A 15,390-nucleotide genomic window follows, 5' to 3' on the forward strand; every position below is an offset into this window, starting at 1 on the left:
GTGGTGCGGCCGGGCTTTCCGGGTCGTCCTCTGTGATTGGCCGGTTTCACCAGCGGAAGTCGCGATTGGCCCCTTTTCGGCCGTTGAAATTTAAATTTCACAATTGTCGCTTTGCCCGCGTGTTGCGCGGGCACGTTTTTACCTCCTTTTGCCAAGGATTGGCCGGTTTCTCTCCCCGCTTGAATTCTGCACCGCTGATTGGTGAGTATTGCGCACGCCCTGTTTTTTCCTCATTTCTGGTCTGCAACCCGAGTCCCAGGAACGGCTCGGTGAGGTTCTCTCGGGTAAGGAAGATGTATTAACGGACAGCAGATATTGAAAGACTGTGGAAATAGGGTGCGGGGTAATAAGAGGTGGTGTTAGACAGTATAGGAGAGGCGGGGGTGTCTAGTGGGTATATCCCTGGGGTACGATGTGGAAGAAACAATAAGTCTGATCAGCAGAATTTGGGCAAATCGCTTAACCATTCTTAGCTTCATTTTCCTCATATGTAAATTGGGCTGTATTATGCACTCCTTGAGAGTGGGATTTGAAGAAATAGATCAGATATGATATATTCAAATAGCTTACAGAACCTGGCACACAGTAAGCAGGCAATAAATGTTAATGTTTTTCCATTCTGGAGCCAGGAAACCCGCTCACTCTTGCCAGGCCACTGTTCTGTCCTTAGGTGAGACAAGAAGCTTTGCTCATAAAAACAAATAATAATGCAAACACAAGGCATTAATATGCCACTTTGCAGTTCTTTACACACTTTAATACCCTTTGGCTCTTAGGTTCTCAGAGCAACAATATAAAGTAATCAGAAACTAGTAACTCCCTTGTGCAGATGAGGCCTATGGCATGACCAAGTGGCAGAGTCATGAGTAAAATTAGATTCTACTCCAGGGTTGATCTCATATCTTCTAAAATAATGTTATCAGCTTGATGTAAGACTAAAAAGTATTATATGTTGGTGGGGGGGAATTATAGAACCAGGAGAAAGACCAACCTTAGATACAGGTGGTGACCTATTTTCTGTTTGATTTCCAGCCCTGTGAGCCAGTGGGAGAAGGATGTCTTCCCAACTGTATGAGTTCCATCTGCCCTTAGCCCCAGAAGAATTGCTGAAAAGTGGAGGAGTGAATCAGTATGTTGTGCAAGAGGTACTGTCCATTAGAAATCTTCCATCACAGCTTAAAGGTAAGACTCCGTAGCTGCCACTGAGCCAAGCCCTTCAAAACAGCCATCTCACACAAAATTCTATTGTCTGTCTGTTCCACTACCCCACTCAATTCCACAAGATCAAGGGACATGTCTTTTGTGTTCCCTAATGTTGTCTCCCTTCACTGCATAGTAGGATGCATTACTAGAGGAGTGTGCTCACTGACCACCTTATCTCTATTATTCAGTGAACAGTCTTAGTGTACACGGGGAGAAATTATTTATTACCTCCTACCATATGCCGAAATAAAGTCCCGGTGGATTTAAGAGTTACAGAAGACAGCTTTCTCAGAGTGCCTGGGACTTTCCTGACTTGTTTCAAATAACACTTTTTTTTTTTTAGTCTAGAATTCTTGTTTCCAAGAGTGTGCAATAGTGGAAAAAAAACATGATATATATGTACAGCTGCGACACTGTAAAATATGTACAATGCAGTTACCCATTAAAACCTATAGATAGGCAAGGGCAATTTATGTATTCTTAATATTAAGCAAGACCCCATAATGTCACTGTACTTATTGGAAGTGGTCATATGTCGGTTACATTGCTTTGGAGAGGTACATGAAGACTCTGAAGGCAAGCTCCCTGGATTTGAATCCTGGCTCTACCACTCTGACCTTGAACGAGTTACTTAGTCTCTTGGTGCTTCAGTTTCCTCATATGTAAAGATAAAAATAATAACCAGTCTCCTACAGCAAAAAGGGTCAGTTAACACAGCAGCTTGATAATCTAACTCCAGCTTGTCTCTTCTTAGCCTTCCCATCATGGTTGCCAGATGGCAGCTCTTTGCTCTCATGTCCAGAGGTAGAAAAGGGATTTTCTATCTTGTTCTTTTTCTTTAAAAATTTTACCAGAAGCTTCTCGACAGATTTAGCCAGAATTGGGTCATGTGCTATTTCCCTAACTAGATACTAGTAAGGGAAATAGAATTACCCCGATTGGCTACATTGATTAGAATTGTTGTCTAGGAGCTTCCCTAAACCTGGACTCATAACCATTCGGTAAGCAAAGAATAAGGTGGAGTGTGGAGGTCAGCTGATCAGTGGCCAACCAACAGTGTCACAGGTGGACTGTTCTCTCCTTACTGTACAGGTTGACACACTGCCAATTGCACATGCCACACCTTGGAGCCAACTGTTCTTCAGTTATTGTAATGCATTATTTTTTTAAATAGATGATCACTCTGTTTAAGAGTCGTTTTTTTTATAACAGCTGCATTGCTTTTGGTGTTTAAAGTACTATATACAAGTTCTATAAATATGTAAGATCAAATCATTTAATTTGTTCAACAAGTGTATGCTGATGAAGCTATGTGCCAGGCGCTGTTCTAGGCCCTGGCAACACAACAGCAAACAAAACAGACAAGATGACAAAGTGCTCTCAAGGCTTTCAACAAGTAATAAATAAATATGGAGTTGTTGTAAGTGTCAGCAAGAAAAATAAAACAAGATGAAAAATGTACAGTGTATCAAGGTAGGTTCTGGCAATTTATGTTGGATGATCAGAGAAAGCTTGCTGATAGGTGACATTTGAGCAGAGACCTTAAAAATGAGGGAGCGACCTATGTAGATCTCAGGGAAGGACATACCGAGCAGACAGAGCAGCCAGTGCCGAGGCCCTAAGATGGAAAATGCCAATATGGTTGGAGTGTGGAGTAAGCTAGGGGTCCAGTGGGAAGTAGTGCAGATCATTCCAGAGTCTTTGTCCTCCAAGTGTGGTCTTCAGGACCTGCAGCGTTAGTATCAAAATTTAAGAGCAAATTAGAAATGTTGGATGAAGACACATCCCAAAACTACGGAATCAGAAAGTTCATTTTTGCCCTGGCTGGTGTAGCTCAGTGAATTGAGCATGGGCCTGTGAAGCAAAGGGTTGCCGGTTCAATTCCCAGTCAGGGCACATGCCTGGGTTTCGGGCCAGGTCCCCAGTGGGGAACACATGAAAGGCAACCACACACTGATGTTTCTCTCCCAATCTTTCTCCTTCCCTTCCCCTCTCTCTAAAAATAAATGAATAAAATTTTTAAAAGTTCATTTTTTAAGATCCCCAGGTAACTCAGATACACATCAAGTTGGAGAAGCACTGGTCCAGAGTCTCGCAAGTCATGGTCAAGACTTTAGTTTCAGTGTGAGTCTGAAAGCCATTGGGTGTTGAGCATGATAGTGACATAATTTAACTTTTTAAAAGGATCATTGTCTACTCCGTTGAGGAGATTGTAAGAGCCTAATACAGTAATCCCAGGTAGCTTGCCTGGGGCAATAGCAATGGAGAGGATCGTGAAAGGTTAGATTCTGAATGTATTTTGAAAGTTGAGCCAACAGTTGAGCCATTGTTGTTGGATCAGATTGGATTTATAGGGCTAGAAAAAGAAGAATCTGGGATTACAGGGCTTTTTGACTTGAACTACTAGAAGAATGGGGTTGTCGTTACTGAGTTGAGGATATTAGAGGAGCAGGTTTAGACCGGAGTTCAGGGGAGAGGTCCCAGCTAAAGATATTTGAGATGTAATATTCAGCACATATAGGGCATTGAAAGCCATGAGATTGGAGTGAATGTAGATGAAGAAGAAAAGCAATTTGAAGTCGTAAGACCTGAGACAAGTCCAGCATTTAAAGGCTAGAGAGATGAGAAAGATCCAGTAGAAGAAACTAAGGACCAGTCAGTCATAGGGACAGAAAGTGAATGATGAAGCTAAAGTAAGAGTATTTGAAAAAGGAAAGGAGAGACCAACTGGAAATTAAGATTTAGCAATGTGACAATTGCTGGCATCCATGATATAAACTCTCAGGGGAGTGATGGAATAGGCTTGTGAGGAAATGGGAGGAGAGATTAGAGATGGTGGTCTGTTTTGCTTTAAGGAGTATCAGAAATGGGCTGATAAGTAAATTCAAGGGGGGATTTTTGTTCTTCTGCTTTGTAAAATAAGCAAAGATGAATGGAAATGATCAGAGAGGGAACAGCTGATGATGCAGAACGGAGAGGAAACTTGTTGAAGCAGTATCCTTCAGTAAGTAGGTAAGAGTGTGTGATGTGGGGCAGAGGGGGGGGAAATGGTCTTGTTAGAGCGTGGACAAGTTATCTGCAGAGGCAAAGAGAAGTCAGTGTATGAGCAAAGATGCAGGTGGTGCAGGTAAATACAGAACTTGGGGCCGCTGGAAGTTCTTTTTCTGTCCAGTTCTATTTTCTCAGTGAGATAAGAAGTGATGCCTTTAACTGAGGGTGACTTGGGGAAGAAGGTCTTGATGTAATGAGCAGAGGAAAGGTGGAAAATTGCCTACAAGAAAGTAAATAGGCCTAGGAATTTTTAATAGGCTTACCAGGAAATACTAAATCATAAATTTAAAGTGAGAATAGTCAGCATGGCCGTGTGTTTTTTCAAGCCATTTTTAATTGTGTGGTTACATGAGTGGAGTAAGCAGTGAGCTGGACTTAATCCAGATTTGCCAGGGGTGTAAATGTGTTAGTGGGAAAAAATTAGAAACATCATAATGTCTAACAATAGCAGAATAGTTTGTTGATTCAGATACATTCAGTGGAATGTTGTATGGTCATTAAAAATTGTTTATGTGTTTTATAATCTTACTGCAATATTAAGTCTTAAAAAGCATAACAGGAGTGAATGTGCGATGACCTCAACAGTAGAAATACTGTGCATAGAAAACAATGAAAAAAATTAGCCAAATGTTAGCAATACTTGTTTCTTTTCCATTTTTCTGTATTTTCCAGATTACAGATGGTGGTTTGTAAGAGTGGTAAAGAGCATACCTATAATACTGATTTAGTTTATGTGCTAAGTATTGTTCTTATTGCTTCACATGTGTTATCTCATTAAATCTGTACCAAAAACTTTGAAAAGCTCTATGAGGTGTGATCTTTTACTACTCTCAATTTATTTACAGAAGACGAAACTGAGACTTAGTAAGCTGAGTAAATGTTCAGGCCAAATGTAAGCCTAAAGGAGTATGACCCTAAAGTAGATCAATGGGTAATGCTTCAGAGAAGTAAAGAGGGATATGGTTCAAGAGAATCGTTGGTTGTAATAAAATAAAATTAAAAATTAGGTGATTGATAATGTTTGAGAAAAATCATTGTTGGATTGGTAAATCTTAAAAACTAGATTGCAGAAAGATTAGGCAAAATTTAATAAGGATATAATAATAAGGTCAAATAAAAGGCATTGAGTTTATTTCTTTGTTTTAAAGAAGGGAGACCTTAGCATATTGGCAGGACAAGAGCAGAGTGCCCCCCAGAGGATAAAACCAAAGGTGAAAGAGAGGAGATAAATCTTTGGGTCGCCAAGACGGGTTAGGTTAGCTTTAGAAAAAACTCTTTTCACTTGTCTCAGGTGAAGAATGGGAAGATGTTAGAAGAGTGATTTGTAGGTAACATGAGGGATCCCATGCTTTAGGTCTCATTCTTTTTGGCAAAGTAGAAAGCAATCGATCTACTAGAGAAAGGGAGGCAAAGGGTAAGAAAAAGCCAAAAGAAAGAACATGGTCCAAGTATAGTGCGAGGGAGTAGTAGGAATTGGAGGAAATTTTATTTTTTTAATTTATTTTGAGATTGGAGGGATTGTTTTTTTAGCCCTCACCCAAGGACATGTTATTGATTTTAGAGCGGGGGGGGGGGGGGAGGGGAGAGAGAGAAACATCAATTGGTTGCCTCTTATATGCACCCCAATGGGAGACAAAACCTATAACCCAGGTATGTGCCCTGACCAGGAATCAACCTTTCAGTCTACCGGATGACGCTTCAACCAACTGAGCCATACTGGTTGGGGCTAGAGTTGGAGGAAATTTTAAAATATCTTGTTAAAATCGCAGAGAACCAGGTATACAACACAACACTGTACTGTATCAGGTCAACACCAAAAGTGATAAAGGAGTACAAGGTTCAAGCTGTATTTTCCAGACAAACCAACCGGTTTTGCCGGAGAGTTTGGTGGACTTCTTTCCCTCACAGAAAGAGTTAGGTATACAACCTGGTTCAAAAATTGATCCCAACTCCCATACTTCCTTGCCACTCTTGCATGTTGTAAGACATTAGACTCTACTCCCCTCTGTGCCAAAGTTTTTATGTAGACAATCAGGATGAAAAGAGCACTGAGTTTGAGAAGCAAAAAATGCTAGATTTTCAAAATGTAAATATAGGTAGTAACAAATAAACCTAAGTGTATTGCAAATGTTTGGCATAATCACACTAAAGGAGTAGAGAAGGAGTAGAGAAGGAAAGAACTAACCTAAGTAACTTTGAAAGGCATATTTTGACTATATACAGAAGAACTTTACACAATTATTGCAAGCTAGATAGTAATTTTATTTTTATAGGGGTGTGGGTTAGCAATTCTGAAACTGTTTTATGGGTATACTAGGATGAAGCAAATACATAAATGAAATATGAACTCATGTGTTTAATATATAAAGTAGATACAGGGGTGTGTGTGTGTGTGTGTGTGTGTGTGTGTGTGTGTGTGTGTGTGTGTATTCATACATTTATATCCTACTTTACTGAGGGGGCCTGAAAGCAATGAATGATACTCCAATAGCCATAAACCTAACTAGTGCCTAGAACTTGGTTTCTACACACCATTCTCCCATAAAAGGAACCAGGGCTCTGCTGAGACTGTTGGTGCCAGGACAGAGTCAGGGAAAGGAAAGATAAGCGGGAACATCTTGTGGTCCAAGAAAGTAAGATAATACAAGTGAAGGGGGTGTATTAGGACAGGCCAAGTTGAAGGAGTTCCCAGTGATCAAGTTCTTGGGATGATTTGAGCAACAAAATAAATAGCAATAGGAGCAGCTTAAGACAGAATAAAAGAGATATCCACAAATCCATTCTGTTAAAAAAAATAATTGAATAAATAAATGAGGGGAACAGGACAGCTATCCTCATAGTGGCATTCCCACTAGTAAGTGTACAAGGAAAGATGGAGACAGGAAAGTCACCATATAGTAAGTACCACAGTAATAATTGTGGCAGGTAAGAATCACTAATAGATGCTTAGATTAGTGGGCAAAGGTGAGGACAAAAGGATATTTGCACAGTTTCAAGGTATTTCCCCATAAGATACTTACTAATTGTGAAGTGTAAAATAGTGACTGTACAGAAGGAACACCTGGCAGATACTGTCAAGTAATCAAAGTGACCATCACCAGTAATAAGACATCGACATCACATACTTCTTTGTGTGACACATCTGATAGACTCAGCCTCCCTTCCATGGTAATTTGCCAAAAATGAATAACCTCAATCTAACCATTAGGAAATGTCAGACAATCCTAAGTTAAGGGACATTCTATACAGTAACTGGCTAGTAGTCCATTTCGAAAGTGGACTACTTTCGAATCATGAAAGACAGAAAGATTGGAGGAGACCGAGGAGACATGACAACTGAATGCTTTGTGGTCGTTAGACTGGACTGTGAACCAGAAAGGGGCACAGGTGGAACAGCTGGCAGAATTCAAGTACAGTCTGTAGATTAGTTAATAGCATTGAATTAATTAATTAATTAATTTTTTTAAACTTAGAATAGGTCTTTGTACTATGTTATCTATGATGTTAACATTATCTGGGAGGAAAGTACAGGAACTCTACTGGTTTTGCCACTTCTGTAATTTCAAAATTTAAAAATAAAATAAAAGATCCCGAGTTTGCATTCACTATTGCTCTAAGTTGGACAAGTCATATAACTACTCTGAGACTTAATTTCTTTTCCCATAAAATAGGCATGATACTATCTGCCTTGCCTAACTCAGAGATATGCTAAAACTCAAGGCTTTCATTGTAAAAGAGGACAAAATATAAGGTGCTATATAGATTACACTGAAACCAGCTATTTCTTTTGTGATTCTACCCATAAAAGCAAATAACTCAGTTTTCTGCCATGAGTAGAATTTACCAAAAAGGCCTTTCCCCTTTGTATTGATCAGTTTCTTTCTTTCATCTCTGTAGCATTTCAGGCTGCCTTCCGAGCTAAGGGGCCCTTGGCTATGCTGGAGCACTTTGATACCATCTACAGCATTCTACAGTAAGTAAAGTGTCCACTGCCACTTTCGAAAGAACTGGTGGCTATTTGACCTAACTTTGCACTTTAGCCCTGAAATTCCAAATTATAGTTCACCGATAAATGGTTCTGGGTGCTGATATCTTCATTGATGAGCATTTACACCAATTTGCCACCATATTCATTCATTTGAGAAATTTCACGTGCATTTTTAGCCATTAGATTCTTCAAGTTGGATCTGATCTGTTAGAATGGGCTCTGCAGGTTCCTGTCTCACCCCTGCACTTTCTTTCCCTCATAGTCACTTTCGAAGTATAGATCCTGACCTCAAGGAAGATGCCCTGGAATTCTTGATAAAAGGTGTTTATGGGCTGCGGGGGGTAGGGGATGGAAGGTGTTTGTTGTTTGTTTACTACATTTTACCAGCCACATGATGATATCAAGGCTGTGGTGATTCAGTTGGTTTGGCTAAGCCTGGGGACCTTTGACCTATTAAGGTCTGTAATCTTGGTGGGCAATACAGAGTTGTGTGTGTTCACTGTAAGGGCAGACCAACAGGAAATTCTTCCTGCTTTTGAACTACCTCTCTTTCATAGAGGTGATTCTGTCCAGTTGCCGAGAAGAAATTGTGGTGACTGGAGTGAGAGAGTAGGGACAGGACATGCTCATGGAATCAGAGTCAGAGGTCCCAAAGGACTTAGCTTGTACTGTGGCCACTGAGAGATGAAACACAGATCTTTGGTAATCTGATGGCTGCTAGTGCAGGGTGTTTTGAAGTCGGGGTATTTTGAGGAAAGTGAATGAAACCGACTCCAGATTCTGCCCCTTGCAGTGGTATCCCGCCATGCTCAGGAGCTTCCAGCTATCCTGGATGATGCAGCTTTGAGTGTAGCAGATAGATGCGCCCACCTAAATGTCCTCAAAATGAACTGCTATGCTCTGATACGCCTCTTGGAATCCTTTGAGACCATGACCAGTCAGACCGGTCTCATGGACCTGGACCTTGCTGGGAAGGTGAGTGGGAGTGCCTGGCTCACTTAACATGGGGCCTGGAAGGGTGGGCGAATTGATAGGAAAGAGGGGGATCCAATGATTCTGAGACTCCTTTCTGTTCTTATTTAGGGTTTATGAGGAAGTGTTCACAAGTATCACAACATACCCTTCCATGACAAGCAGTTCCTTTATGTTTTGGAATTTGTCATACTTCTGTATTACCTTCTACCTTGTCTCCATATTAAATAGTTTAGGCACTCAGACTAGCAGATCTTGACTCCCTTTTTTTCTTATTTTTTCCTAAATGTACATGTGATCTGGTTTTAGAGCAAGAAAGCTCGGGCCAAGTCAGCCCATGGCTTTGAGTGGGAAGAGAAGAGGCAACCAGTTCTTCAGCTTTTAACACAGCTGCTCCAGCTGGACATTCGTCACCTGTGGAACCACTCAATGATTGAAGAGGAATTTGTCAGGTGGGCATTGAAAATGACTACAGGTAATATTGAGTTTTGAGGAATGAGGAATCTTTGCTAGATTTGCCTTTTATTATTTTTTTTAAAGATTTTATTTATTTACTTTTAGAGACGAGAAGGGAGAAAGAGAGAGAGGGAGAGAAACAGCAATGTGCGAGAGATACAGCCATCTGTTGCCTCTCCTATGCCCCCTACTGGGCACCTGGCCCACAACCCAGGCATGTGCCCTGACTGGGAATCAAACCGGTGACCTTTCAGTTTACAGGCCAGCACTCAAACAAAATGAGCAGAAATCCAAAGATAAAGAAATTTCTGGGGCACTCCAGCATTAAGAAGGTGGGGTGATGAGGAGGGACCAGACAAAGAAACTGAAAGGAAAGTCCGGCATTCCGCAAGCCAAACAAAGCATGTTTCAAAGAGAAAAGAGTGATCGATTATGTCAAATGGAGCTGAAAAGTCAATTAAGATGAGGACTGAATTGACCAGTATATTTAATGATGAGCCCTGGCTGGTGAGGCTCAGTGGATTGCACTCGTCTGTGAACCAAAGGGTCACTGGTTCGATGCCCAGTCAGGGCACGTGCCTGAGTTGTGCGCTAGGTCCCCAGTAGAGGGTGCATGAGAGGCAACCACACATTGATGTTTCCTCTCCCTTTCTTTCTCCCTCCCTCTGAAAATAAATAAATAACATCTTTTTTAAAAAAAGAGAAGAACAATGAGAAGGCATTGATGATTTTGTCCTATCTCTTAGATACAGGGGTGGGGCAAAAGTAGGTTTACAGTTGCTCATAAGATTAATAATACAATAATTAATAAGTAACAAGAATAAACTCTGTTCTGCATTCTCATGACTATAAACCTTCTTTTGCCTACTCGTGTATTCAGGTTCTGTACCAGGATCATAACTGGTTGAAAGTTGGTAACCTTAAAGGCCCAAGTACCTGTCTGAGGTCAGCAAAACAACGTGGTATAGAAGGTGGTAGATAAAATGAAGAAAACTAGAAGACTGTTGCTTTGGGGGCAGTAGAAATAGAATGAGTGAGGCAGCGACCCAGAGTGACTGAGTCCAGACAACTGATTTCAGCATCTCACTTTCTTCTTTTCTCAGTTTGGTTACTGGGTGCTGTTACCGCCTTCTGGAGAACCCCACCATCAGTCACCAGAAGAACCGTCCTACCCGGGAAGCCATAACACACCTGCTTGGTGTAGCCTTGACACGTTATAACCATATGCTCAGTAAGTCAGTCCTTCGCTTTGCCCCGACGTTTTCATTTTGCCCATAATGTCTCATGTTCAGAACTTCCACAGGTGCCACTGTGAAGATCATCCAGATGCTGCAGCACTTTGAACACCTAGCGCCTGTGCTGGTGGCGGCTGTGAGTCTATGGGCGACTGATTATGGAATGAAGAGCATAGTGGGAGAGGTTGTAAGGTAATTCATCCACTTCTGAGTTTCTAATTCTTCTCATTTCTCTCAGGGAGAGGATAAAGAAAGATTGGAAATACAGTATATTCTCTGTGTAGCTCTGGGTTCCTTCAGCTATTAGATACCAGTCTGACCTTCTCTCGCTGGGAACTGAATTATCTCGCTCAGCTGTGTTTTCTCCCTGCACAGAGAGATTGGACAGAAGTGCCCCTTGGAGCTGAGTCGGGACACTGCTGGGGCGAAGGGCTTTGCAGCCTTCTTGACAGAACTAGCAGAGCGCATCCCAGACATCCTGATGTGCAGCATGTGCGTTCTGTTAGATCATCTTGATGGAGAGGTAGGTGGCACCCTGGGGGTCCCGAGTTTTTCTGGGGGTTGTAAGTCCGTTGTCGAGAGGCTCTTTCTTAACAAGAAGGAAGCTTTCACATGAAGGCAAGTTGTCTGGACTTATCACTGTGGCAGTTCCTTCCTGTAGAGAAACAGATGAAGTTTATTGAATAAAGAGCCTATTTTTTTCTTTTTTTTAAAGATATTTTATTTTATTTTTAAAGAGAGAGGGGAAGGGAAGGAGAAAGAGAGGGAGAACAACATTAATCAGTCGCCTTTCTCACGCCCCCAACTGGGGTCCCGGTCCATAACCCAGGCATGTTCACCGACCGGGGATCAAACCAGCAACTTTTTGATTTCGCAAGCTGGTGCTCAATCCACTAAGCCAGAAGAGCCTATTTCAATGTTACATTGGTTTTGTCCAGGACTGGTAAGGGAGATGACAATTCCACAGCTTAAGTCCAGTGAGGGTGATTCTGCTGTGATTCTGAGTCCCACCCATTTCTTAGGGTGAAGCCTCTTCCTACCACCTGACTTAAGTACAATAAGCTTCCTCCATACGATAAGCTTTCGGAAATGAACCTGTGTCATCTCTCAGTTCTCTGCTACCCCTGAACGGTAGCCTGGCCATATCCCAGACTGATGCGGGACACTCCTGAATATCGAGCACGAAGACAATCCACCTCATTCATCTAATTCACTTTAACCTCTTGCCCAAGACCCCATTCTCTGGCTCTTGGCCTAGGAAAAACCCCAAGCCCCCTTCACTAGATCTTGCAGTAAATGCACTTGCTGACACTGTAGAAACTGATATCTGTTTCTCTGTGTTTCCTTTTCTGTCAGTAAAATAGGGGAGTGGGAGGGAAGAGGGTGTTTATTAGTATGGATCAAAGGTGTTGAGACCTCAGGTTAAAGGTAGTAATTAATGCTTTTCAGATGTATATTGGTGGATAAGTATGATTTCACATTCAGCTACCACCATGATTACCTGCATGAACCTTAGAGGCAAAATGGGTTTTGGCTCTTATTTATTTTGACTCTGCATTCTCCTCTGGGTAAAGGCCCCTCTGGGATTCAGCTTTTTTCAATGACCTCGGGGGTGAACACCTAGGCAGTTGACCAGGAAAAGTATAGCTTAGACACAAACCTTAACCAAAGGCCTTGCCCCTTCTTTGTGCCTGGACCAGCATAAGAACTTAGGAAAGGGACAGTTAGTATTGGAGAGCAGAGGCTTATACCAATTTCGTCTCTCTCTCAGAATTACATGATGCGCAATGCTGTGCTCGCAGCCATGGCAGAGATGGTACTGCAGGTTCTGAATGGTGATCAGCTGGAGGAAGCAGCCCGAGACACCAGAGACCAGTTCTTGGACACCCTGCAGGCCCATGGCCATGATGTCAACTCCTTTGTGCGGAGCCGTGTTTTGCAACTCTTCACCCGGATCGTCCAGCAGAAGGTGAACAGCCTTCTACGTGATAGATATTGGTACCATTCTAAGTACAGGCTGAAGAAAAGAGATATCCATTGTCAAAAATACCAGTCCCAAAGAAGAAACAACCTAGAATTCAGGTTGCTACTACCAGTAATAATGATCTTCGTCTTCCAAAGGACTATACTACATCCTAACCACTAGAGTACTCCTTAACAGTTTTTGGTTTTTTTAAGGTTTTATTTATTTATTTTTGGAGAGTGGGGAAGGGAGGGAGAAAGAGAGAGAAACATCAATGTGTGGTTGCCTCTCACATGGCCCCCACTAAGGACCTGGCCTGCAACCCAGGCTTGTGCCCTGACTGGGAATCAAACAGGCAACCCTTTGGTTTGCAGCCTGCGCTCAATCCACTGAGCTATACCAGCCAGGGCCTCCTTTAACTATTTTATGTCCCATAGAAAAGTTTCTTTGGAGTTTACTTCAAAATCATCTTGAGCAGAAAGGATGATGTGGGCTGTGAGCTGATGCTTCCCTTTCTGTCCTACACAGGCTCTCCCCCTGACACGTTTCCAGGCAGTGGTGGCCTTAGCAGTGGGACGTCTGGCAGACAAGTCGGTGCTGGTGTGTAAAAATGCTATCCAGCTGCTGGCCAGTTTTCTTGCCAACAATCCCTTTTCCTGCAAGGTAAGTAGACTTGGGCCATCCAAAAACCAAAAGGAATCAAATGGAAACTGGGATGGAGTAATGTGACTTAGTGACCCTGATACTCATTTTACCTTGATAGCTCAGTGATGCTGACTTCGCTGGACTGCTGCAGAAAGAAACTCAGAAATTACAAGAGATGAGGGCTGAGAGGCAAACTGCAGCTGCTTGTGAGTAGTCACTGCATAGGAATCCCCACCCCAGACAGTCGTCTCCCTGCAGAAGAAACTCCAGTGAAAGAGTCTGAGACTTTCTCATTCAGCTGCAGTGCTGGACCCAGAGGAGGAGTGGGAAGCCATGCTGCCAGAGTTGAAGTCTACCTTGCAACAGCTACTAAAACTGCCCCCGGAGGAAGAGATTCCTGAGGAAATTGCTACTACAGAGACCGCTGAAGTGGTGAAAGGACGCATCCGTCGGTTGCTTGCCAAAGCTAATTACAAGTATGTGAAAGAATGAGGTATTGTAGAACGACCTGTTTAGGCTTAGAGTTTAACCTGCGGGAAACGACAGACTGTGCTGCCACCAGGTGACGGGAGGTGTTTTCACTGCAGAAACCGTCTGACCGGCCAGATTGATGCCAAAGGCACAGTCCACAATTAAGCATGCTTTTCTACTTTTACAAATTTTTCAAGATTTTTATTTTTGTATTCTGTTTAATCTTTATTGTATTTTTTCACATTACTTTTTAGTCCTCTTACATTCTCCCTCCCACCAGCACTCACCACAGTGTTGTCCATGTCCATGGGTCCTTTTACTTATTTTTAGAAAGAGGGGAAGAGAGGGAGAGAAACATCAATGTGTGGCTGCCTCTTGCACACACACACCACTGCCCACCCCCCCCCCAACTGGGGACCTGGCCTGCAACCCAGGCATGTGCCCTGACTGGGAATAGAACCAGCAACCTTCCAGTTTGTGGGATGATGCCCAGCCCACTGAGCCATACCAGTCAGGGCTACAGATGTTTAAAGAAATTATTAAAACAACTAAATGTAAATTGTATTATGTTAAAGATGACAAAAGTCCTCCTTTGAAGGAGAAAGCTATTAGTATAATTCTAGTTGTATAATCTTAAGTAGATTGCTTAATTATTCTGGGCCTCGGTTTCATTATTTGTAAAAGAAAAGGTTGATTAGGCCCTGGCCAGGGAGCTCAGTTGTTTTGAGCATTGTACTGATACACCATGGCTGTGCGTTTGATCCCCAGTCAGGGCACATACAGAATCAACCAGTGATACATGAATAAGTGGAGCAACACATCAATGTCTGTCTCTCCCTCCTTCCCTCCCCCTCCCTCCCTCCTTCTCTCCCCACTTTCCTCTCAATAAATTTAAAAAGAATTAAGTTGATTAGATTATATGATTCATAATGGCTTTTCTAAATTCTGTGAGCTAATAAATAGTATCAAATAGTATCAATGCTACCTTAATCTTTAAATTAACCTAGTATGAATTCTGATCTTAGAGAAGAGGTTTCTCCCAGTGTTTTTGTGACTCAGAAACTCGAGCAGCTTGGCAAAAATTCCCTTAGAGCTATCATCAGGTATTTTAAAACTCGGCCACGATCGTTTACTTACTTCAAAGGTTTCATCTCATGCTAAAGATATCACCTCATCCTCTAGAAATCCTCAGCAGTCGATGCTGGGTTAAGGTCTTAGTAACTGACATTGTTTGCTAAAACTTTAAAAAATAACTTTAACTAGTTTTTTTTTATTATTTTCTCATTGATTTTGAGAGAGAGAACACTGATTTGTTGTTCCATTTATTTATGCATTCATTGGTTGCTTCCTGTATGTGCCGTGACCAAGGATTGAACTCTCAAACTTGGTATATTGGAATGATGCTC

The 15,390-nt window shown here is 42.0% G+C and overlaps 1 protein-coding gene, 1 long non-coding RNA gene and 1 other non-coding gene across 7 annotated transcripts in view; 2 read left to right on the forward strand and 1 right to left on the reverse strand.

The window, feature by feature from the left end:
• Nucleotides 1–15,390, forward strand: part of NCAPD2 (non-SMC condensin I complex subunit D2) — a 26,883-nt gene continuing 11,493 nt past the window's right edge. For 4 of the 5 annotated variants that reach the window (XM_037160117.2, XM_037160114.2, XM_037160115.2 and 1 more), the window contains exons 1-13: nucleotides 1–284; nucleotides 1,033–1,182; nucleotides 8,152–8,227; nucleotides 8,505–8,563; nucleotides 9,036–9,217; nucleotides 9,524–9,666; nucleotides 10,774–10,901; nucleotides 10,974–11,097; nucleotides 11,281–11,428; nucleotides 12,677–12,874; nucleotides 13,397–13,531; nucleotides 13,632–13,719; nucleotides 13,812–13,989. In XM_037160117.2, the coding sequence (XP_037016012.2) occupies nucleotides 1,056–1,182; nucleotides 8,152–8,227; nucleotides 8,505–8,563; nucleotides 9,036–9,217; nucleotides 9,524–9,666; nucleotides 10,774–10,901; nucleotides 10,974–11,097; nucleotides 11,281–11,428; nucleotides 12,677–12,874; nucleotides 13,397–13,531; nucleotides 13,632–13,719; nucleotides 13,812–13,989 (1,586 nt within the window). In that variant the 5' untranslated portion in view covers nucleotides 1–284; nucleotides 1,033–1,055. The remainder of the gene's footprint in view (nucleotides 285–1,032; nucleotides 1,183–8,151; nucleotides 8,228–8,504; nucleotides 8,564–9,035; nucleotides 9,218–9,523; nucleotides 9,667–10,773; nucleotides 10,902–10,973; nucleotides 11,098–11,280; nucleotides 11,429–12,676; nucleotides 12,875–13,396; nucleotides 13,532–13,631; nucleotides 13,720–13,811; nucleotides 13,990–15,390) is intronic. The other variant, XM_053661525.1, reaches the window with a different exon arrangement.
• Nucleotides 2,378–15,390, reverse strand: part of LOC128626826 (uncharacterized) — a 26,748-nt gene continuing 13,735 nt past the window's right edge. The window contains exons 2-3 of the long non-coding RNA XR_008390888.1: nucleotides 10,607–11,560; nucleotides 2,378–2,931 (exon numbers count right to left, since the gene is read on the reverse strand). This is a non-coding gene — a long non-coding RNA (uncharacterized LOC128626826). The remainder of the gene's footprint in view (nucleotides 2,932–10,606; nucleotides 11,561–15,390) is intronic.
• LOC119060639 (small nucleolar RNA U85) lies at nucleotides 8,629–8,958 on the forward strand. The gene has a single exon (XR_005084635.2). It is a non-coding gene; the product is annotated as a small nucleolar RNA U85 (small nucleolar RNA).

This window comes from Artibeus jamaicensis, unplaced genomic scaffold (genome assembly GCF_021234435.1).
Source record: "Artibeus jamaicensis isolate MK-2021 breed Jamaican fruit bat unplaced genomic scaffold, CSHL_Jam_final contig_233, whole genome shotgun sequence".
Taxonomy (NCBI): Eukaryota; Metazoa; Chordata; class Mammalia; order Chiroptera; family Phyllostomidae; genus Artibeus; species Artibeus jamaicensis.